Source organism: Aquila chrysaetos, chromosome 19 (genome assembly GCF_900496995.4).
Source record: "Aquila chrysaetos chrysaetos chromosome 19, bAquChr1.4, whole genome shotgun sequence".
Taxonomy (NCBI): Eukaryota; Metazoa; Chordata; class Aves; order Accipitriformes; family Accipitridae; genus Aquila; species Aquila chrysaetos.
In genome coordinates this window covers 1,264,907-1,288,748 of record NC_044022.1, presented here as the reverse complement: position 1 = coordinate 1,288,748, position 23,842 = coordinate 1,264,907, and the positions used below count along the sequence as shown (strand labels likewise).

General features: G+C 38.8%; 1 protein-coding gene across 2 annotated transcripts; it reads right to left on the bottom strand.

Annotated features, from left to right (window-relative positions):
• Positions 1-140: 140 nt before the first annotated feature.
• Positions 141-23,839, bottom strand: ALG5 (ALG5 dolichyl-phosphate beta-glucosyltransferase). Of its 2 annotated transcripts, XM_030043096.1 has the most exons (10): positions 23,714-23,839; positions 22,687-22,858; positions 21,341-21,387; positions 20,133-20,201; positions 18,787-18,879; positions 17,111-17,224; positions 15,733-15,792; positions 12,343-12,494; positions 2,609-2,694; positions 141-1,405 (listed from the first exon to the last, which is right to left on the bottom strand). In XM_030043096.1, exons 1-10 carry the CDS (start codon positions 23,774-23,776, stop codon positions 1,293-1,295), a joined length of 969 nt encoding a protein of 322 aa, XP_029898956.1. In that variant the 5' UTR covers positions 23,777-23,839; the 3' UTR covers positions 141-1,292. The 2 variants fall into 2 exon arrangements, with proteins under 2 accessions (XP_029898956.1, XP_040974456.1); XM_041118522.1 differs by lacking the exon at positions 23,714-23,839 and having other exon boundaries at positions 22,689-22,858.
• Positions 23,840-23,842: the final 3 nt, after the last annotated feature.

Here is a 23,842-nt window from a genome sequence, read left to right as displayed (position 1 = left end):
AAATTCACTTTACAAAAACTGAGAAGCTGGTATTTTATTCTAGCAATGGCAATGAGGAGTCATGTGATTGATTCTGCAGAAGTGACAGAGATGTGTGTGGACTAGGCAAGAGAATAAAGCCTGTGAAATCAAACTGAAGATACTTTTTGAGAATTTATTCCAACACTTCAATTTATAGAAAACTGAGGTAACCCTAACAGGAGCGAAACTCAACTCGATATTGCAGGAGTAAGAAAAATCACCAGTGAAATCATATGTCAAAGTACAACCATATACCATTCATTCTTTAAATCTATTCAAATTTGTACACATTTCCGAAAGAAAGATTGGCTTAGTTTGTTGGCAATCCACAACTGTTTTGAAAGCACCATTGAAACTCGTGTACTGTAACAGAGTATGACATGACTAAGAAAGACTCAAGACTCTCTCTGATCTCATTTGAAGCATGAGAACTTAAAATTGGCATTGCTAATGCACAGGCCCCCAATGCACATCAGGTCTCATTTTTGTATGCTCTGAATTAGCTCTGCATAACCTTTTCACTACAGATTTGTAGATGCCAAGGAGCCCTAGCCTTGAGCATGCAGTATTAATTAGTACATATGAACAAAACATATTTATAAAAGACAACATTTTAAAACGAAGTGTGCTTTCTCTTGGACCTTTTACAATCTGGAGACGATCTGCAGTTTGATCTCAGACAAACTATTTCAGCTTCAGACAAAAACATTTGGAATGTCAAGAGACTACTGAAAGTTCTTACAACAGCATTATGAATATTACTGTTATAACTCAGTAAAACCCATTAATGTTTCCCATAACATTGAATCTAAACATGCATCAGCGTGAACCATGATTGATAATTCCAAGTTGCAATATGGCCATATATTTCCAGATATTACAGAAAAAAATGGTTATGGTCATTCACAACACAATATTGCACAATGTAGTATAGAGTGCCTCTTTTTTATATGTATAAGGAAATTCCAAATGTATGATGAGACAAAAGCAGATATATTTATTTGAGTGATTGATAAGACATGTTAAAGCTACTATTTAAGAAAATAAAACCTGATTACCAGATAAGAAGATCTTTTTGGAAATGCTTTCTCTTTTCAAAACATTGTACAAATTCCCTGCTGACAATCTTATAGAACACGTACATGCTGCAAAAATTAAACATACAATAGGAGCAATGAAGAATTACCTCAGCTTTCATCACCACTTCACTTGATTGAAACTGTTCTCATGTTCCATTAAGTATAATAATATATTTGGAAAATGTAAATAACCTAATTACATTTTCTTGTTTCAAGCTGCCAGGCACCAGTCATATATCGCAGTCGTATAAAAAGAAGATCCCTGCCCATCTGCAGCCAGCTCCAAAAGGGAACTAACTTAGAACCTGTGATTAATGAAGAGAGAAAATCAGAAGGATGTTGTTAGAAAAAATGAGCATTGGCAAGACACAAATTTAAGTAGTCATGAAGCTCTGCATTCTCAGCACATTCAGCCCCACAACCCAGACCTTAACATTAATAAAAATTTATATTGCAAAAGTTATTGCTTTATAGTAATTACATTATACCACATGTGGGAGATTCTAGTTTGCCAGCAACACAGTAATTCCATGTATGTCACAAGATGCATAGTCTTCTCTGTGACAAGGCTTTTTTCACGTAAACAGGAACCTGAATACCAATAATTAAGCCAATGATATCTTAGCGACTTTGGAGAAGAGGACCACCACATCGTCTTACAGCAATAATATGAATGTGCCAATCTTCAGGCAAGGTAAGGAACCCACACTATGGAACCGAGCCCTGTTCCATCTCTGCTAACATTTGTGTTAGGTGCAATACATATGTGGAACTGCATTAAAAGAAAACATTTCTTTTCTAGTAAAGTTGGCTTAGGATGTTCTCTACTTGCACCCTTCATCACCATTGCAGTTCACTACACTTTCTGTTGTTCAGGGGTTGTGTTGAGGAGAAGAGATTCAGATTAAAAAAAGAAAAAAACATGAAAGGGAAAAAAAAGAACTGCATTTGATGTGAGGAAGTGAGCAGAAGCAAGCAGTACCTCTGAAGCTGGCTTTGCTATGAAGAAGTATGTATGGAGCTATACTTTCCAGTAACAGAGACCTCCCTATACGGGTCTGAAAGAACTTCATATCTTAAGAAGAGAGGGTGCCCTAGAGGAGGCCTTAATAGGTGGGCTGAGAATTTTGGAAGGCAAGACACAATGAAATGGAGTGGAATCAATAAACAATGGTGGTCAGACTTCCTGCACAGTGTTTTATAATTGCAATATTTTTATTAACGCATTACAGCAAGAGGACATGCCGAAGTAGTGCTTTGTCCCAGCAGTGTAACTACCTACTTTTGTCTCCAGTGGGAGTGCAGAGTTTCTCTCCCTTGCTACCCCTTCACCCATTCTTCCTGTACCATGCCACAGCAGAAGGCTGGCAAGGACATGAAATTCAAAATTTGTATGGAAAGAAGGTGGTGTGTTATCAAAACTGGGTAAGATATGGGAAGACCCTCGGATATTTTATTCTGGATTGACACATAATGAATCTTACACGAAATATAAACAATTTCCCTACCTTCAATTTCAGTCCAGTTGACAGCAACTTCTGCTATAGGTATTCTCAAGTGCTGAGCTATATAAAGAAGTTCCACATCAAACGCCCTGAAGAAGAACAGGAAATAGCAAATACAGTCACACTTATTTCCAGAAGAAAGATGGTGGCACTATTAATTAAATCCCTAGCCTGATTTAAGGAGGTTGGTGTTCAGTTATGAAGTTGACACCAATGCTCTACAGGTCAGATGCACATGAAAGGGAAATGAATTTCCCCGACTGAACGGCTCAGAACATAGCCAATATACACACAGCAATACTTCACTGCGTCCTGTTTCTGAAGGTATAGGTCACGCTGTGTTCAGACCACTGCTCACTTTTCATTCTGCCACAGTCATGATTTAAACATTTTTAAAGACCAAGCAGTCAAATGTGCAGTGTCAATCTACATCTCTAGTTGTTTCATCAAAGGGGACAACTACCTGCTGCGGCTTTATGCTGATCTGATGGTTTCTAAGTCAAGACTAAAGGCAGCAGCGCAGAAGTGAGAAATGATTTATGTTACTGTGCATAACAGAACCCGAACAACAGCTGTACTGTAGCCAGTGACCGTTAATATACAACACAAAAACCCTCTTGAGAGATCTGTCTTTTTTGCTGGCACAATTGTTTGCAGGTTGTGCAGCAAAATGCATTGGGGAAGTGATCCTGCTCTGAGTCAGCTGCCCCTCCCTGCCCAGTTTGTCCCAAATACACTTTAATCCTCTCAGTTCTCTGCACAGAGAATTGTTTGTGTGTTTCATGCTTGCAACTGCATGCTCCGGTGGGCCTTCTGGAGCTGAGACACTGAGGCTTTTGATATTAGAAAAGTGTTTTGGCAACTACAGCTTGTAATGCTCATGTAGAAATCAGCATATGAAACTACCAGTAGTTGCTATTGACAAAGGTGAATGCAAATCACGATTATGAAGATCCTGGTTAAATTTCTTAGATTTATTGATTGCTGGGTCTTTTTTTCCCCTCTCTTTGTAGTCTTCAAATGCTAGTAGGGGTGTTCTTGCTCCTTAAATAAGTTCCAGAACATCTAGAATTTAAGAATTTAAGGTAAACTGCGCCCTGCCCTGCCCTGCCCCCCCAATAAAAAGCTTTTTAAAAATACTAGTCTGTATTGGAAAAAACTGTCAATGGCCATCCACATCTGATTTCTACTAGATTCGATACATATTCAAACAGAGAGTTTTTCCCCCAGGGAACTAACCCTTGAAGGTTAAGGAATTGGAAATGTTTTAGCCAAGCTGTTGGTAAGGTTTCTAGTTTGAAGTCAACGGAACAGATGTTCCAAACCAGCTTACACAGGTCTTGAAAATGTGGCTGTGAGGCAGTCAAGTACAATTCAACACTATTCCACGTTTTCTCTCAATAACTTTGTAAGTTTAGAATCTCCTTAAATTCTCATTGCTAAGTCCAAGACAATTTTCTTTTGAAATGAAAAAAAAATCTTTTGCCACTGAAGAAAATGTATGCAATAAAAAAATAACATTTTTTGTTCATGCTTCAAGGGTTGCTTGAATTCAGGTCATTGGTAACCCCATTTAACACTACAGAAAGGGTAGAAAGGGACAGACAGGTGATCCAAGAGCAGGCAAAAAGACATACTTTAGCAGGTTTCTCGCCAAGTTCAGATGTTATTTCTTTCTACTTCAAGCCACTCTCTCCTTTTAAGCAGTGCAGTGCATTTCTGCAAAACTATTAATGAATGCAACAACAGAAGTCCACTTTGAAACGTGCCCTTAGGTATGATACATACATGTAGGTTCCCACTGAAGTACAGACCACAGCATGCTGGCTTGCTGGTGAAATCATTACCAAACATGCATCAACCTGAACTTGCACTGCACGTGGATGTTACAGGAGAGCTAGTGATACCACTCTGGACAGCGTTAAAACATGCAAAGGCAGCATAAACGGAGGTTATCTATAGAGACTACAGTTTTTGTGTATAGGGAATACAGAGCCACTTTGTAAATCTGATTTTGATTAGGACACAGGCCTTTTAATTGTCACAAAAAAAGTTACAGAAATAAATGTGGGGTTTTTTATCTCAGTGAACTGAATCTGCTCCAAGCAGCCTTGCCATTTCACTGTTTTCTTTAAATGAGGGTTGCATATTATTTTATTAATAATGCCATGGTCTCTTCTACTGAAGTTGTATTATTTAATTTTTTGCTGACATTTTACATTTGTAAGCCAAAACCCCCATGTATTCACCTTTGAATGTTTATGAGTCATGTGTATTAAGACTAAATCTAATTTTGTAATACTACTTAACTGACTAAAAATCTTAAGGGACAGAATAATTGTCTGATTAATTATACTATATAAGCTGCTCTAAAAATATTACTACATAACGTATTAGCCTAGTGAACTAATAGTTATTTGCAACAATTCCTACGGACAACTGATTACTGGAATGTCAGCATGTACATCAGAGTAAAACAACATTAAATAGTTCGGTGAACTACAGCGCTCAAAGTAAAAGACTAAAAGCACAGGAATTAATCAGGTTGAACACCAATATTGTTACATGTGGTTGCAATCTGCATAACAGTGAACATATCCTGAAATTAAAAAAACCCTATTCAAAGCTGAAAGGAGAATGACATCTGTAGCATACTGCTGGGATACCTTTTTTCATCCCCTGTTCCCCACCACCTTTCAGTATACTTCACACACATACTAGAATAGTTAATTGGGGAATACAGATCGCAGTGTATTCAATACACCGATAGTACTACGCCCATACTGCAGATCACCAGATCCAGATGGTACAGAAGAGCCATACAGAAGTTTCCATAGTCAGGATTTAAGCACGGGTGTGTTAGCTGGAGCCTACCCTGGAGGATACCAAAGCAACACCAGTGGATGAGTTGGTGAGTGCAATACGTGTGTTTTGACATGAAGCCATTTGTGACTAGTTAACATCTGACAGAACCGCTGTTAGAAATAGCAGGGAATTATTCACACTGTGTACTTCAATGGATCCTGCTGCCGCGAGTGAAAGTAGGTGCCTCTGGGGAGGGGGGACACAGCTCAGAATACCTATGTTTGGCTCCAGCCTGAATGTATTCAGGCTCCAAGCTAAGTATCCAAGGTTAGACGCCCAAAAATAGATGGTGCAAACGATTTCCCCAACTATTTCTAATAGTGGCTCCATTATGTGTTCATTAACACAAACATGACGTGTGAAATGCAGAAAGAGAAAAACTCCATGTGGCTGTGTTTACGCTAAGGAGTCCTTTTGGTTAAGTTACAATTTAAGACGATGCTGGCTAAAATTCAGTTGAATACCAAGTTGGTAGGTGTTTAGTTGAATTCAACCCTTTTAAACTGCATGCTTAAAATGCCTCAGTTTATAAAATATCTATCCTATATTTTAATTGTTCTGTATTTTAAAATTGCACTAGGACTCTTTTTTTGCTGGTCCAATATGAAGTGTTTCAAATATCAAAATTAGGCCTTCAGTTATACTGTTTTAACTGGAATTTAGGACTTTTCTACACCCAAGATATGTTGTTCCAGCAAACTCTTAACGGGCAGAGAAAACTTTCAATGGCCAAAGAGGTCTAAGAATGAAATAGGATGTCAAGAGGGTTAGACTGCCAGTACTGCTCTAGCTGTACTGGGGCTTTTGAAAGTCCACATATGTCTGCCAGGAGCAGGATTTTTTACAAGACAAAACAGACATAGTTATAGCAGCAAAATATTTCTGCTTTGATTAGATGTTCATAAACAATTCTACTTGTTGTGCACACAATCAGGAAAAAACAATTCATTCCACTGCTCGTGTCAGTCTACAATGCCAAAGGAGTGGGAAAAAAATCCCTGTAACAATATGAATGCTCATTTTTCTGTAATTTTTCTACAGAGACTCGCATTTAGAGATTAGTGACAACTGGAGAAACAAACATTAATTTTTTATATTGACCTTTCAAGTTTTAAATGTGAAACAGCACAGCTTGTTCAGTGCACAAGGCAATTTTTATAGACAAAAGTAACAGCAATGATTTGATCTAACCAGTGATCTGCTGAGTTATGCAATATCATTATAAATTGCCACTTTACAAAAGTATGTCAGTCAAACCAGAACTTGGATTATGTTTTTTATTTCCCCTCTTTTTATCAATATTCCAGTTAGGACAGTATCTGCTGCTATGTCTAGTTCTCCTAAGTATGGAAAGACATTTTCTAACTGGAAGAAAATTTATGATTTTTTTTTTTTGTAGTCAAAAGAAATTAATGACCAAATTTAGGGTAGGAAAATTCTGCCAGTGAGACCATTTAATTTTCCAGCTTTCCTCCTGTGCATTAAAATTTAACATAAACAGTTACATTTCTCAGGTCAAGACTGTAGATGCTTTTAGAGTCTGAAAGTGAGTAATTCCAACCTTCTCTATTATGTTTTTAAAATATTCCTTTTAATTTTCTTTTAACTTTTAATTTAAAAAATGTGCTGCATCCATTTCTGAAAAATAGGTCAGTGGTGTAATCAGATTCAGAACCTAAAACACAAAGCGTATGCTCTCTGTTCAAAAGGTTGCTCTCATTTCAAACTAATATCAAAACTTTGCTATTTAGAAAGTAAATTTGAAGAACGTTTGGTTTGTATTTGTATATACACAGCCAGCTCTCCAAAGCACAGTTAAACAAAAAAGTCAACGAGAATACTCACAAAAAAAAGCTAGTTTAGGATGTAAGCATGATTTCTTAGTATCAAATATACAAACAGTTTCCAGTTTCTATTAATTTTCAAATGCCTTCTAACCTTCAGGGTTAGATTAACAAAATATTCTGGGAAATATCTTGGTCTCTCTTTAAGAAGTGTTACATGATCCTTATCATCATAATGATAAAACAGTATTTTTCCTTGTATATTTCAGTTTGCTTTTAAGATTTCCTAAATATAAGCATCTATAAATCAAATTCAGCACAGCAAGAAGAAAACTGTTTTCTCAGTTTTTTTCTCAGTTTTATAGTATTTTTAACATTAAAGAGGTGCTATTCAATTCAATGTCAACTGGAATAGAAAGAGCACGAAGAAAGCAGAAAAAAGTAAAGGTCTAAGCAATTAGTTTTTCATTCTTAATGCAGCTGATATTGGTTACTTCCTTATGATTAAACTAATGTTGAAGCTGTCAAAGATGCACATAAGATCATATAAAGGAAGGTCTTGATTTTCTCCCTTCTTTTTCATACAAAAGGTGAATATGGAAACACGACTCCATTTTATTGGCAGTGCTGGTGAAACACTGAAAACACCATATGCATTTATTTTTGGTGTGTCTCATAGCTATGTAAGTATAGAAACTTAGGAATCCTTCAGCCCGTCCAACCTAGCAGCAGGATAGCTATGTTGTTTACATTGACATATCTATTACCAGAGTGTAAGATGTTCAGTTGCCAAGAAAGGGACTGTACTCCTAACACTTGCTCTTTGAGTTCAGCCTGCTGAGAGACGTAGAAATAAAACCTGTATTATTTCTTGAGTAAGTACTGCTCTGCCTTTTGGAGCAGTATTGACAACATCCAGCACTTCAGGGCAGTCTCCTACTGCCCAGTGCTAATTCAGCACTTGTGTTCTCTTGTGTGCAAAGACAATATGGGATTCCTTTTTTCCGAAAGGAAGAATTCTCGGGGCTTTTTGTCTACAGAAACAACGGGCGCTGCCTATACAGCCCAGAAAATGAGCTGCCTTTGATACGGAATTGCTTCAGTAGTTTTTCTTCCAGGGTTTACGGAATAGTTTATCCTTTTGATGCAGTTCAGGCACCAGCAACCTGACACGTTTTTTTCCTACTTATTACTACGCTATGAGTCGAATTTACCCTGCTGAACTTCAGTCATCTACAGGAGCGATAGCTCTTTCTGCACAAATTGCCTAGAGTTCCTTTATAGTTGAGGGAAGGAAACAGGCATTTGTCAGCTGCACTTCATCTGGCATATTTTAGAGGCCTGTATTAGGATGAAATGAATTATACCCTAAAATTGTCCCTTCTATTGTCTAAGAAGGCAGGTTAGACGATAAGTAGATGCAATGAAGCAAATCCTGTCCATTGTGTTTGTGTATTTATATTCTAACTGAGCAGTAAGCTTAACAGCTCAGGGCAGGAATTAATCAGGTAGCCAATTTTATAGCCATTTTATATTAACATCATGAGTAAATATGTTATGTATTAAAGTTTAGTCTAAATATTTATTATGTTCTCACATAAGAATTCACTTAATGCTGTAGTACCTCAAAAAATCTGAGCCTGACAAAACTTGAGCAGGCAGGACAGATGAGGCTTCTGCAGAAACCGAATCGTGTGCATACTCTTCAACAGCTGGCCACACGCTCCAGTTCAGCAGTGGGGCAGCCCTCCACAGACCCAAGGACTAGGGTGCTGGCTCTCAGATGGCTTCTATCCTACTAAATGCTGCTTGTTTGTCAAATACTCCCCAGCACTCCTCCATTATTACCAGAATATCTGAGCACTGACCACGCTGGATTGAATTCTTCTTTCAATACCCAACAGAGCTGCACTTCACTAGTGGGATTTTAAGATTCAAAAAGAATCAATTAATTTCTTCAGATGTCAAACAGCCCCAATGCCGTGATGCAGAGGTGGTCATAAACCCGGATTTCAGAGCCTTTTGTCCAATATCAAGAGAGTGGTTTCTCTGCAACCCCCTGCTGATGGTCTCAGTATGAGTAAGTTGTTCTGTGACCCAGTTAGGGACTCACCATTGTTCAAAGTCAGCGGAAACATAATACTGACTACTATTTCTTCCTCTTACATCTTCATTCTCATGACATGTACAAAGCCTCCATGGCATAATGTCTAACCAGTTTTTATTTTCCTTTTTACACACATGCTATGCAATGGAAAGACATCAGGGGCTAGTTTTGTTTAAAATAGGAAGTTTCCATTTTTGGGCATTACCACATATAAAGGAATCCAATATATGGTTCTATGGGATGAATGTTTGATGTACCTGTATCATTTCCTACTGCAATTATCCCAAATGTCTGCACACTGCAGACATTTCACTTACGACTACCATTTCCTTTAATATACCCACTTTCCCCATATGCTTATACCTCCCCACCTCCCAGTCTTCTTTCCAGGTGTTACAAATATTAACTGGCAAAGGGACAGAACTCTGGTTTTGTGCACTGAAACGTTAGCTTCCAGTTACACATGCTGAATGGCTATCTATGAAGCTGATGATAAGCAACTTTTGAGTCCATACTGTAGTTTTTTCCTTCAGCAGTGGCAACAATCTGAATTTCTCTCCTCTGCTAGGTTTTCAGTTGCCACAAAACTTGCCAAAGCTTTCCATCTTGAGATCTCTACTCTTCTGTCAGATTTCACTGAAATTAGTAAGTGTGAAAATAAAGGCAGGGAAGTACAGGGACTGCCTGAAAGACAGAGGAGGATAAAAGTAGACAATATATTGCCTGTTTTGGCAGAAAATGAAACCAAATAAACTCTGTTGTTGCTTTAGGCAAATCAGTGACTTGGAAGTATTTGAAGGGCTGTTTATTGGATGAACTTGAGTTATTCTTTTCTTGACTAACAAAACAAACATTCTTCATCACTAACCAGTAAATTTCACACAAACAGGAGAACACTTAGGGGATTAGTTTATGGATTACTGTAAATAAAAGAGCAAGAATAGAAGGCTAATTTTATAGCAGCACATATAAGCACAACGAATTAACACATCAAGACCTGAAGATCCAGTGTGTTCCACACCAGCAATACAATTACTATAAAGTAAGTTAGCAATATCCCTTTTTCACTGCCTCTATTCCTGAATAATGGGTTACAGATGACAATGTACAGCACAATTTTTTTACTCTTTCACTCCTTTGTTGCTAAATAATCTGAGTAGCAAGAGAAAGCTTGTTAAGATTTATTTCAGTAAAAAACCTGAACACTTTACATAATATGTCCGCCCAATAAGTACAATTGTATTCAAAATCTTCCATTTACAACAGAATAAGATTGAAGATTGCATTTTTACAGATTGAACTGATTATCCTCATTCATTTCTTCCAGTATTTCTTCTTGAAGCCCTTCATTTAGAGAGTGAAGTTAAATAGGGTAATTTTGAGATGTGCACTTCTGAGCTATGCATATATGTTTAACCATGTATTTAGAAAATTCTGGTATATGAAATTTTAAGAATTTTATAGATTAAATTTGGTTTTGGAGGTAGCAGCAGAAATCATGTTTCTGGTTCAGCTATAGTTTTCTTAAAGGCCATAAGCAAACCACTCAGCTAGGAAAGTGATTTTGCGAATGCTGACTGCTCACAATTCCAGATTCAATTGAACAGAAGCTTCACGTTCTGCATCAGATTTGAGCACCTAAACACTACCTTTGCAACCCCATTCTGGAGGAGCAGTATAGCTCAACTATCACTGCCAGAGCTCAACCTAAAACTAGATGTACTGGAATTGACTAGGACTGCAGGATTACACACATTTTCATATGAGAACATTGTTCAGTAATTCTGTTCCCTGTCAGCAAGCAGTAGCCCGTGAGAGATTTTCTTGGATGAAGACAATAGTTAGAAAAGATTTGATTATACTTAATTAAGCCTGGGGACTGTCACCATCCTTTTCAGCAATAATTGCGGTGTAGGAAACTTACAGAAATTATGGTGGAAAAAGCGTTTCAGTCCCGTAACAGTAGTCATGACTGCGTATCACTCTCATAAGGGAACTGTTCTAGCTAAATTATAATGAAAGAGAGCTCTAAAGTAATTCAAAGACAATGCATCATTTTCTACTGTCTTGAGACAGTCAATGAGATCTATTGGTAGTTCTCTCATGAAATATTCTAGCAAGAAAATAAGAGTAGGCATTTCCTTTCACACTGAGCCTTCAGCAATTACAAACGTCAGATATGGATTTTAGGTAAAATGTTTTAGTTAAGCAGCACTGAACTGTGAGGTTGTAATGCATAAAAATATACTGATAAAATTTTTGAATAGGATTAGTAACTCTTAACTTTCCTTATTATTATAAAAGCTTCTCTCAATTTCTTACTCTGCTTGCATGGCTTATATGTGTAAAAGGAGAAAGGACTCTTAGAAATAGGGAGTGGATTACAACACAATCAAAAATTGTTCGTTTGGGATTTCTTTTAGAGGTGAAGAGAGGACAGAAGAGTTCTTCGGATTTTCTTTTTCTTTACTCCCCTAATCAATTACCAGTTGCTCTGACAAGGCAAAACCAAAATGTCCTACTTCTCAGTATTACACAACTCTTTCTATACCACGTGCCAAAGTAAAATGGACTTGCAAGGAGTCAAGGAGTCAATTGTTGCCACTCAAAATCTCAGCAACGTAGTCTTAAAATCCTTCTTGCAGTTTATGTTGGATGCTCTTTTAAAATTAAAACTTAGTAAGCCCATCTGTTCCCCTTCTCCCTATCATCATGAGTAGAAAGAATAAAATTAAATACTCAACTATTTTGTAAAGTATATCTTGATAATAAAATATAATTCCTAGCAAATACCAGCATATTTTAGCATAACAAGAAATCTAAATTGCCAAGCAAGTAGTATTATAATTGGTTAAACTGAGCAGCTACGACTTATACACAGACATCATGTGCTTCACAGTAGCTGCAATATTGAAATTACTTTCTCAAAACCATGTTCAATTAGAGAAAAAAAAACAACCACCAAAAAAGAAAGAATTTACCAGCGTTCTATATGAAGAGTTGAGAAGGTCCGCAAGGCAGCTTCTCTGGTTAAAAGTTTAAATCCGCACTGCGTGTCCCTGATCTCTTTGACACAGAGAAACCATACAAGGAAGTGGAACCCATACATAAGAAGAGTTCGAAAGTAAGAGCGCTGTGGACAAAAGGCAAGAAGTTAGATGGTTTCATTTAAGTGATGAGTGAAGTGTTTGAACAGAGCTGGCTTATGGGACAAAAATCCTGTTTCATGATAGCTTTCAAAGTTTGTAAACTGTTTTTGTTTTGCAATGGAATAAACCCAGAACTTTTCAATTGTTACAGTGAAGCAAAATTACAGCTGAAAAGGAAAGACTTGCCAGTCAAGCACATGGTTAGGATGCTGGCCTAAGATACAAGAAGCCCAAGTTCTTTTTTCTGCTTTCCCTAATTCAGAGCAACATTTCATTCTGGATAATGCCTTATTAAGTGGCGCAGGAACCTGCACCTGGATTTCAATTAATGAGTGGGATGGGACAGCCATAGTACCTTCTGCGTGGTTCTCTGGCAATTCCCCCAGGAAAAGAAGAGTGAAGGAGGAGGGGTATGGCATGCTACATGCTCTATTCCACTGGACATTTACAAGCTATTTTTTTCCCCTGTATCTACTCCTCTTGTTTTCCTAAAATTGGTTGAACAGGTCCAACAAATTCAAAAGTTACCAGGACAAACAATGGAGAATAAGCCAGCAGGACTGCATAGAGTGCTATTCTTAAGAATACACACTAAAAACTAAACAGGTTCCAGCTGCTACTCTGACACAAAAATGAGGGGAAAAAAAAAAAGTTTTATATTATAAATATCCCAAATGGGAGCATCTCTTGTTGTTTGCCACCCACTTCTTTCATTCAAGACCGCATGATCTCTAGAGCTTGCACACACCATGTTAAGGCACTTAAGGGAATGCAATTAGAGAATGCACTTTTTTGCAGCATGTGATGGATCAAGTGAAAACAGGACTAAAGTAACAGCTGCTGTGCAAGAAAATATTTCTTTTTATATTTCCAGCAATATTACAGAGTCACCTCTTTTGTTCTTTTGCAATACAAAAAATTACAAATGTATTTTATGTTCCTGGTAAATGTTCTCCCAGCCTACTCTTTGGTTACACTTTTGTTCTTGGCATCATAATCATACAGGTAAGTTTGTCCATTGAATCCAGAGGCTGGATTCTGGGTTTGCAGAGGGCCCTTCTAGTCTTTTATTCAAGATAGCTGCTGAACAACCAGAACTCTGATCCACAAACAGCTTCTGAACTCACTGCTGGTCTTAAGCTGAATTTAGGTGCAAACGAAGACTGCAAACCAAATACCATGCAAAACCTTTAGGAGCCAACAATTTAACTGGTAAGCATCTCTGGGTGATAGGATATGCCTTTAAAGCTAATAATTTCAAACCTCACTTGAAAAATGAAAAGATGCTCAGCTTACTATGGAATATAGCCTTTGGCTCAAGGAAATTCAAATTCACAGCTTGTGCTTCTCAGAAAAGTACTCTAGCCCAAGCTTAATGGTGGATCTGGTGTGGATTCTTTGGTTCTTTTGGTGACGATGAACCACTGTGTGAGCAAGAACACAAGGCTACTAGTCCCAAAAGGGAAGCTCTAAGAGGCTGCATGACTGTCAGCCAGTGAAACTGTCCACTTACTTCACAGAGAGGAGTTCTTGGGTTATGTTCATCACTCCCAGGACTATTTATTCACGTCATACTAGGGATTCATTAAAGTACATTAACAATTTTGGAGATAGAACAGAATTCTTGATGTCTTGAGACTGAATTCAAGGGTGAAATTCTGGTCTTAATAATAAATCCCATCCAGCTGCTTTTCACAGCTTTATTCTAGTGTTCTAGATGCTACTAAGCCCAGAGAGAAATCCCAACTTCTCAAAGATTGTTCTGCAATTTTTTTTTTATACCTATTGCACAACATGACAGTCTCTTTCCAACGTTGTAAAGGCAGTCTTTCCTTCCCAGTCTAAGGTCGGCTGGGTGATGAAATAGTCTACATATTTCAAACAGAGCAGTACTACCTCACCAGTTGGTGATTCCTTTATCAAAAAGTCAGACATATGGGGAGAAACAGGAAGCCAAGGATGGACACATCCTAAAAACTGTACTTTTGTATTAAAAGATAAAGTCCTGTTCCAATTCCCCCCCTTCATGTACCAAGACCTTCAAAGATGAAAAGAAATGTGAATGCACTGAAGAAAGTTTATCTATATTCAGTACCTGACTACACAATGAAGCATTTTTACTGGGCTCAAATTTATCAGCTACATGCTCTCCATGTAGTAGCAACATTTCCAGGATACACTGGCTGCACAGCTAACAAATAACCGCAAATGGTATATTCTGTACTACAAGCATGCAAGTACCATGCCAAAGATCTATCCTAATTTCTGATAATGATGGTGGTTTTGGATTTGGGTTTTTTTGGTGAGGATGCCAGCATACACACAGCAGTATTTACAAGAAGTCTTTCCAGTGAACCACTCCAACACTACCTGATAAACCAGAAGAAAAAATTAAAAGATCTACCAGGGACTGAACATTACCAGTGTAACTTCTTTTGAACTTTTGTAACTATTTTAGTAGTTGTGTATATGTTTTAGAATCATTCCAAGCATTAAACATCAGTATAAACAAAGCTTACTCTTGAGAACATTCAACATGATGAGCACATCCAATGATGCTGAAAAAATTAGTCCAGCAATGCGTCTGTTGCAATACAAGTTCCATGCCTGTGCTTTGTCAACTACTGCCTGCCAAGACATCAGAAAACCAGATGCAAGATAAGAGTGTGCGCCTATGCATCACTGTTTATTCCACAAGAGCCACACACAGAACAGTACTGTCTGTGTGTTCAAAACAAAAATTTTATTATGAGTAATATGGAAAAATTACAGTTTCCCACGAATTCAGATACTATTCAAACAGTTTGCTGCTAATTATCCCTAACTTATTTTAAACAGGTTTCAAGATCTGCAGATCAAGCTCTTGAACTGGAAGGGAATCAATAAAAATGAACTCAGCAGTTGCCTTCCAGTCCAGCCCCAGTACTGGTTACTAGCTACCAATTCTGTCAGGGATTAGAAGCTCTTCTTGTAAGATGTTCTCAACTAGGAAAATCAAATCCACAAATTGGAACACTAACTGACACCAGTTCAAAGTGCCTGAAATCTAGAACACATCCTTTACATATAATGGAGCACACACTACACTTATGACAAGCTTTTCCTTTTTTTTTAGCTTCCATTCTTTTACAAATATTGATTATTTAATTGTAAAATCTGTAGAGAAGAATCAAATAATGGAAGTATTTGAGTATTAGTACACAGCAGGAAATGGAAACAAACCTTTGCTATTGAGTCCTTCTCCAGATGAGCTCTAGAACCACAGGAAATAGCCATCTGGTTCTGCACAGGAATACAGATTAAAGAGATATTATTTAAGCTAACATTTTCTGAATCAGTGGAATCTTGGGCTGAGAACTGTATAACTTCAAAGCAGTGTACTTTCTGCTTCCTGTAGCTGCACTTTTTCTACTGCTAGATTCGGAGGCTAAAATCAGTCTTTTCTACAACTAACAGATCATCTAAAGGGTCTTACTTTTGCATATGGCGCATACAAATTGCTGAGATTTATTCAGGTCTGGTTTAGCTTACACTGTTCCTCTGAGATATGCATACCAAAAATGTGTTAAACAGCATAGATAAGCATTCAGCATTCCTAGGCACTTAAAGTTATAATATATGTTTTCCCTAAATATTGCACTACGGAAGGGAGAACAGAATAAAGTACTTGTTGCACTGATGTACCTTCAAACAAATAAAATGGCATGGTATCAGCCAAAGAATAAAATCTCAAATTAAATCAAAAGACGTGATCAAAACAAAAGGTTTAAAATTATTCTCAAGCCACTACTTCTCACATGAAATCTCTCAGATCTACTATATTTGAAAGTGCAGGACTGATGCTGGAGAACCAGCAGCTGCTGCCACCCTGGAAGCAGAGAGCATCAGGGAAACACCGCTGCCCGGCAGCTCCCGCACTTGTGGTCCTGCACTCGCAGACTGCAACCCTTCATGCAGGCGCATCCCTCGCAGCTCCCGCTGGAAGCCTGCACATCACTTCTGGCACTTTGGGAAACTAGCTACAAGTACCTCACACATCTGCATACAAGTGGAAAATAAACCTCAGTTCTTTCAAGTCAAGCACCCAAAAGAGAATGACTACGCAGGGAGGAGCTGTCATCCCACAGGTTTTTGAATTTTAATTTACAATAAAAGTTCTTCCAAATACTGTCATTAAACTAACAACTCTGAGAAAAGAGAACCTCTGTAAAATAGGGTGAAATTCAGATGCATCCTTAAAGGTATATAGGATGACATCAGATAAAAAGAAAATACGAAACAGTTAACACAGAAAAAATTGGTTTTTAACTGAGTAGGCAATACATGGTATTTATACAGAGTAGAACAACTTCAAAGGAAGAACAGTAAATAGAACAGTATGTACTGCATTGAAATAGGCACAGTGAATGCAAAGGAGGTAAGCACTCTGTGGAAGCTACCTTCTGACAGCCCATTCTTACAGCTTCTAAGCTTACAGCTAGGTCTTCAGGCTTAGACCTGGATCTTCAACCAGATCTCAAAAACCTCAAGTTGAAGAGAATTATAAAAATCAATCTGTATGCACGTGTGTTAAACTAAAACCATGAGAATTCATACTCACAGGCCATGGCTGAAGATTTTTTAGACCTTCTTCTACTTTTTCAATATCTTCAAATTTTGTAGCTCCATCTGCATCAGCCATAAGAATTTTTTTCCCCCGAGAACTAAAGACACCCTGCAGACAAAATAGTCAATAAAAATCGACACCTTTGAAATCAGTATTTGTCTTAAGCTAGCTGCAAGACACTCCAAAAACCTAATGTAATAACTAGAACAGCTGTATTTCAAAGATTCAACACAACAGGTGAGTCAATATTCTGCTACTAACAACAATTTATCAATTTATATTGTAGTAACAGCTAGAGACTTCACACACTGAGTAGTGTCGCACAGTGACAGACAATGCATGAACACAAAAGGCTAACAATCCCTCTCCAGAGAAGCTTGCAAATGAAAAGCTTTACAACCCCAAAATCCAGAGAGACAAGCTGCTACAGTCAGCTGTACAGGGGAGCACAAAGAAGCAGTGATTAGGAGCTGCCACTGCACTGGGTAGCTTTTCTTTGTCATTTGAGCTATGGAAAGGAGGATGCAGTGCTATTTTTTCCTAACACTGTTTCAAGAGAATTCAAGAGATAAATTAGTTTTGAGAAATAAGTCTCAAGTCACAGTATCACTGCAAAACATTTGTGATGCACAGGTCTCACAGCTTGTTTTGCCATATTCTTGGTCAGACACGTTTGACAATTTTTGAAGGGGTCCAGACATAAGAACAATTAGCAGTGGGTTTTCCAAAAGTACTGTTGTAACCAAGCATGTGTGACTTTGGAAAAACCTGTCAAGAAGTAGTAGCATATACATCCAATCTACACTCTGCAGTGTAAAAATATATCACACAGAGAATCACTCTCCTTCTCTTGGAATAACTTTAAAATAATATCCCTTACAAAAGCTCCGTACATTCTAATTTAATGTTCTCTCCAATTGCTATGGTTACTCATGTTTCATAAGAAAAATTAAACTGACATATTAAAGATAGAGCTTATAATGCAAATAAAGACAGTCACTGATAACTTGTAAGTGATACCATCCTTTTTCATAAAAGTAAGGTGTCATTCACCTTAGGAAAAAATGTTCCTTCTAAATATGTAACAGCTATTTTATTTTTAGAACATCATGATTTTATGATAATATCTATGTGAAAATTAATATGCGAAAGCATAAATTGTGCTGGTTCTACTATCAAGTGCAGGCGATAGCAGTGGGCTTCAGTTAACACAAATTTTGCTGGATGAGAGTGTTTGTTCATTAGCCATTTTCAAAACCACTGCTATGACCTAGAAAGCAATGTTTGCAAATTTAGCTGTATTTTCTCTACAAAAGCTTCACTTCAATCCGTAAAGGGGTTTTTTTGGTTGGTTGTTTTTTTTTTAAATGCAAGCCTATTTCTAAGTGGAAATAACAGGAACATGAAATTCAAGTCTAACTTTTTTTTTTCTTTTGAATTCTCATATTAAAAAATTGTTATTGATCTTCCTCACAAGAAAATACTGTTTCCAAGATCTAAAATAAGCTTATTTTGAAAAGAGTTTTTGCCTTAATTTATAGAACCTGTACTCGGTTTTCTGATAATCATTTTGTTACTGTACTGAATTCAAAATGTCAACGAGCACAGCTCTATCTTCTGCACATTTGGGCACAGGTAGTTCAGACAGAGGAGATGAAAGTGTCAATTACCATCCTGACTGCTCCTCCTTTCCCTCGATTTTTTACCAAAGAAAGCACTCGCACTTTGTCGCTTCCATATTTCTTGCAGTACTTCATTGCAACCTGATAGACACACAAAAAACCAGCATAAAACAAAAACAGGAATCAAGGTAGAAGCTTACATTTGCTCACCCTTTTTTAAAAAAAATTTAATAGCACAGAGCTATAACCACTTCAGTCGGCACAAATACATTGCCAGTGTTTGCTGGAGTCTGTTTGGGAAAATAAAAACCAGTTCACAGTCAACAGAAGAAGACTGAAGAAGCTAGTCATGTTCAATAAGAACAGGAAATTCCCCCAAGCAATTCTAAACCCCATTCACCCAAGTCCAAAAAACTCAATACTAATGTAATGTATATCATACTCCTACAGACCTTTTATACCAACACCAATAGTTAATCAAAGAAAAATAATTTTCTACTACTGCTACCTATTTCTCATTTGTGTAGCCGCTATCTGTGGTTTTAAATAAAAATTCACAGTGATCTAAAATCCCATTCACATTGCAGGGATGCGCACATTTTGTTCCATGTTGTGGGGAAGAGAAAGCATGAGTTTTCTCCTCTAACTTTTAGTAAAGGTTGTCTCAAGTCCTTGTAAGTCCAGAGGCCCATGGCCATAGTGTGCTCAATTAGAAATTATACTAGAAGGAATGCAAAGCATTCAAAAAATATACATGAGCGATCCTTAATGGACAAGCTTAAGGGAAGTAAATGAAAAAAGCAGCATTCATTTTAGTAGCCAACTCAAACATCTTCCAAACAGTAGTAAAAAACCCCTCAAGTTGGCCAGCCGTCCTTTCCAGGGACATACATCAAAGTCGAAGCAGAAGAATGCAGAACTATTTTGAAAATACTGCTACTGGCATGAGGATTTTTAAATGAACAATGCCATGAACGGCACGGGAAAGAGCTAGACAACGTATCAGCTGTTCTCTCAATCGCAGTACAGATCAGCTATTTTAAAAGGCTTTTTAGCTTCCTCAAGTTCATATTCACTATGCACCTGTAGAATATTTCGTATGAAATTTCTTGAAGTTAAGATTAGAATTTTTAGAATCTCAGCTACAGGAAAATGGCTGTCACAGCCGCCAATCGAGAACACTAGTATTTGCAAAAGAATTATATGTGTATGCATGTGTGTACGTGATATCCGCAACGCATACAGGACAATGACAGAAAGTATTCAGAAACATGAGTTTTAATTGTCAACTACTTCAAGTACCAAAATATAAATGCAAAACATTGTTATATACCACTAACGCAGTACAAAAATCCACACTTCTGATTACTTGGCAAGACACTTCTTTTTCTTACCTTTGTAGTTTGATCCTTACTACCATCATCAACAACTATTACTTCGTAAGTGAATGAGGGATCTCGTTTCTTGAAAATAAAAACAGAAATAATGCATGTCATTCCATTTCTTAAGTAGGTAGTAGGTCTTTCAAACGTCAGCATTCTTTTCTCCCTAGCAGTTTTTAACTCATTCATGGCTGCCAACAGACACCAATATGATGTAGTAGATTTGTTAAGATAGCACTGTTAAAGAACTTTGCCATATTTGATGTGTGTTCCATTACATTGGCTTGTCATAGTTTTCCTCAGCTACCATCTAGAACCGAAAAATCAATTTAGCTGTAAAAGATGAAAGCTCAAAACAACATCACTGTTAAGAAAACCCAAACAAAACAAAACCTGCAAACCTTCACAATGGGCTTCTTACTCAGAGAACAAATCCTAATGAAGAACAGACCACAGAATCATAGAATCAATCATAGAATGGGGTTTGGGTTGGAAGGGACCTTAAATATCATCTAGTTCCAACCACCCCGCCATGGGCAGGGACACCTTCCACTAGACCAGGTTGCTCAAAGCCCCATCCAACCCGGCCTTGAACGCTTCCAGAGATGGGGCATCGATCACCTCTCTGGGCAACCTGCGCCAGTGTTTCACCACCCTCACAGTAAAGAACTTGTTCCTTACATCTAATCTAAGTCTACCCTCTTTCAGTTTAAAGCCATTACCCCTTGTCCTATCACTACATGCCCTTGTAAAAAGTCCCTCTCCAGCTTGCTCGTGGGCCCCCTTTGGGTACTGGAAGTCTGTTGTAAGGTGTCCCCAGAGCCTTCTCTTCTCCAGGGTGAAAAACCCCAACTCTCTCAGCCTGTCTTCACAGGAGAGGTGCTCCAGCCCTCTGAGCATCAGATACTTAAGAAACTTGTTGGAACAAACCAGGATTTAGTTTAGAAAGCTAAATATATGGTGAATCCTTAATCTCTGTCTTGGAGAGATATTACGCATACAATGATATTTCATCATATAGTAGTATATTAAAATTTTATTTAATTTAAAAATACCTTCCAGCATTCAATCTGAAAATAACTGGTAAGAGACAGAAGCATTACTTCTAAGTGGCTAAGTAATACTGTTTTAGCGTACACCAAAATATGAAGTGAATAGATCACTGACTTATTATACGTAGTACATAGAAAAATAAAATTTTGAATGCAAAATGAAAATACCTGTCTTTTTTCTAGATAATTCAAAGCTTCATCCATCATAAGGGGCACTAGAGAAAAGGTGGAGGAGGTCAAGTTAGTAGATTATAAGACGCAAAGCACCCACACAAGCAAGCTGAAAACAACCACGAAGCAAAGTTGAGCAATTGTCTCTTTCATACAACACTACCTTCAGTAAACAAGCTTAGCACCTGCAACTCTAAGTCCCGTCCTTTCTGAATGCAAAAAAGAACACTGAAGAAAATCACACATGTAAGACGGGATAAAAACATTTCGTCTGAAGATAAGAACCAACTTTCCATTTTGAAATACGTAATTCTCTACACAACATTAAAGGAAAAAAAAAAATTCATTCTCCATTACTGACCCTGCAAACCAGTACTGACTTTATCTATTTAAGCAAGCTGACAGAGAAGGCAACAAAAGACTTTCCTAACACTAGTCAGTAACACGCCTCCTCTTACTAAGGCTGCTGGCCATGATGCTTCAGCCAACAAACAGGCACTACTTTTGCAGCTGATTTATCTGGAGGTTAGAAAGACATTCAACCTTATGGTTGTCTTTGCAATATATGTTCCTTCCTGAGCACATCTCAGGTGATTATTCTATCTCCAAAGAGAGAGACAACTAAATGAAAACCACATGAAGCATACTAAGACCTTGCTTACTGAAAACAGGTATATGAGAACCAGGACTGAGGAATGCACTGGACTTGAGAAAGGGCCATACCTGCCTTGTGCACAGATACTTTATTTGTCAACAGCTCTCTTAATGGAATCCTAAACAGCTTAGTATTTTCACTCACCAAGAAAAGGAATGACAATGTGTGCTACCACATCAACCCCAAGTACAGCTTTAGAGCGTGATTATTTCTATCGCATCTGAAAGCCTTCACTTTTTAGTATCAGGTACTAAAGGCCATATTCTATATACCATATATATGGCCAAGTCAAACAGAAACCTGTGAGATCATCCTTTTTTTTCTGCTTGCCTGAAGCTGCTGCTGTTGTTTACAGAGTGGGAAGCTCTCAAATCAATTTTAAAAGTCTTTTTCTACTTCTTGCCTTACAGCATTTTACAGGGGCAACGAGCAGCCATTCTGCAGGACTTCATTAAAATAAAGAGGATTCTTACAAGTGCCCCATGCTATTTTTAGCAGCAGAAATCAAGTTACATAGTGTCTTAATTTTGAAATTCAATGTACTTGGACTGTTTTCCGGAAACTGTGTCCAAAATCAGATACATAATCTGGCCTGCCAGAATCTACTGCTAATATAAACTGGCCTCCACATTATTAGAGTAACAACAGATAGATTTTCTTCTTTTTCTCAAAACAAGAAAAATCTTACACCGGTCTTCCTCATTGTACGAAGGCACAACAACAGAGAGTTCCCTCGTAGGGGGATCATGTATACTTGGTACGGGTTCTTTCCTGCCTTCAGCGTTTACGAAGAATTTCTCTTCTTCGTGTCGGTGAAGGGTTGGCATTTTTCTGGCAGTTACATGAGCGATCGTGCAGATCTGTGATGAAAAAGAAAAAGCAGTGAGAAAAATCGTTGAGCGTTCTATTAAAGGTTTACCTAGCTGTTGAATGTGCTATAAGGGGCCACCGACTGGTATTTCGGTAACGAGGTGGGTCAACGGTGCAGCACTTCATCCGCTGACCAAATCACACAGGACCAAAACCCCCTCGTTCCATTTGATGACCCCATTTCACCTCCTCCGACCACGTCAGCATCATCGGCTTGCCGCTGTTTTCCACCGCCAAGCGCGGAGATGTCTCCGAAGCTCCGTCCGAGCCCACGGCCCCTTCCCCAAGTGATCGCGGCCACGCAAGCCAGCGCGGGCTCTGACCCCGCAGAGAGCCACCGAAACCAGCGGCACGGCTCGCGACCAGCCACAGCCACGCGTGCTTCGCAAAACCGAGGTTCTGACCGCTTTTACGGGTGGCTGCAGCAACTCCGCAGAGCCCGGGGTTTCCCTGGAGCACCTTTCACCTGGGAGCACCGCGCAGGCGGTGCTGCTGGCGGGCAGCGCAATTCCACCTCCCAGGCGCGGGACTCCTCAAAACTCGCCGGGGACTTCGGCCGCTCCGAAGCGTACAGGGCTGCCGCGCGCTTACCCGCGTATTTTCCAAGACGAGGACGAAACGCTCCGTTTCTATCTCGCTGCCAGGCCGTTTCGCACACAAACACAGCCCCCTCCCGCCTTGCGGAAACGCGTTCCCCGCGCAAGGCCGGTTCCCGCTGCAGGCCCTGGGCCGCGCAACCGCCGCTGTCCCTCACAGCGGGGGCAGCGACGGGACGGGGCGGCCCCGCGCTACCGCCCCGGAGACCCCCCCCCATCCCGCTCCCGGGCCCGCGGCGAGGCTCTCACCAGGAGAAGGAGGAGGGCGGCCAGCACGGCCGCGGCTTCGGGCAGGGGCAGCGGCAGCGCCATGGAGGGCAGCCGCCGCCAAGGCGCACCCGCCGCCTCAGCCGCCGGCGGAGGCTTCCGGCCGGGCGG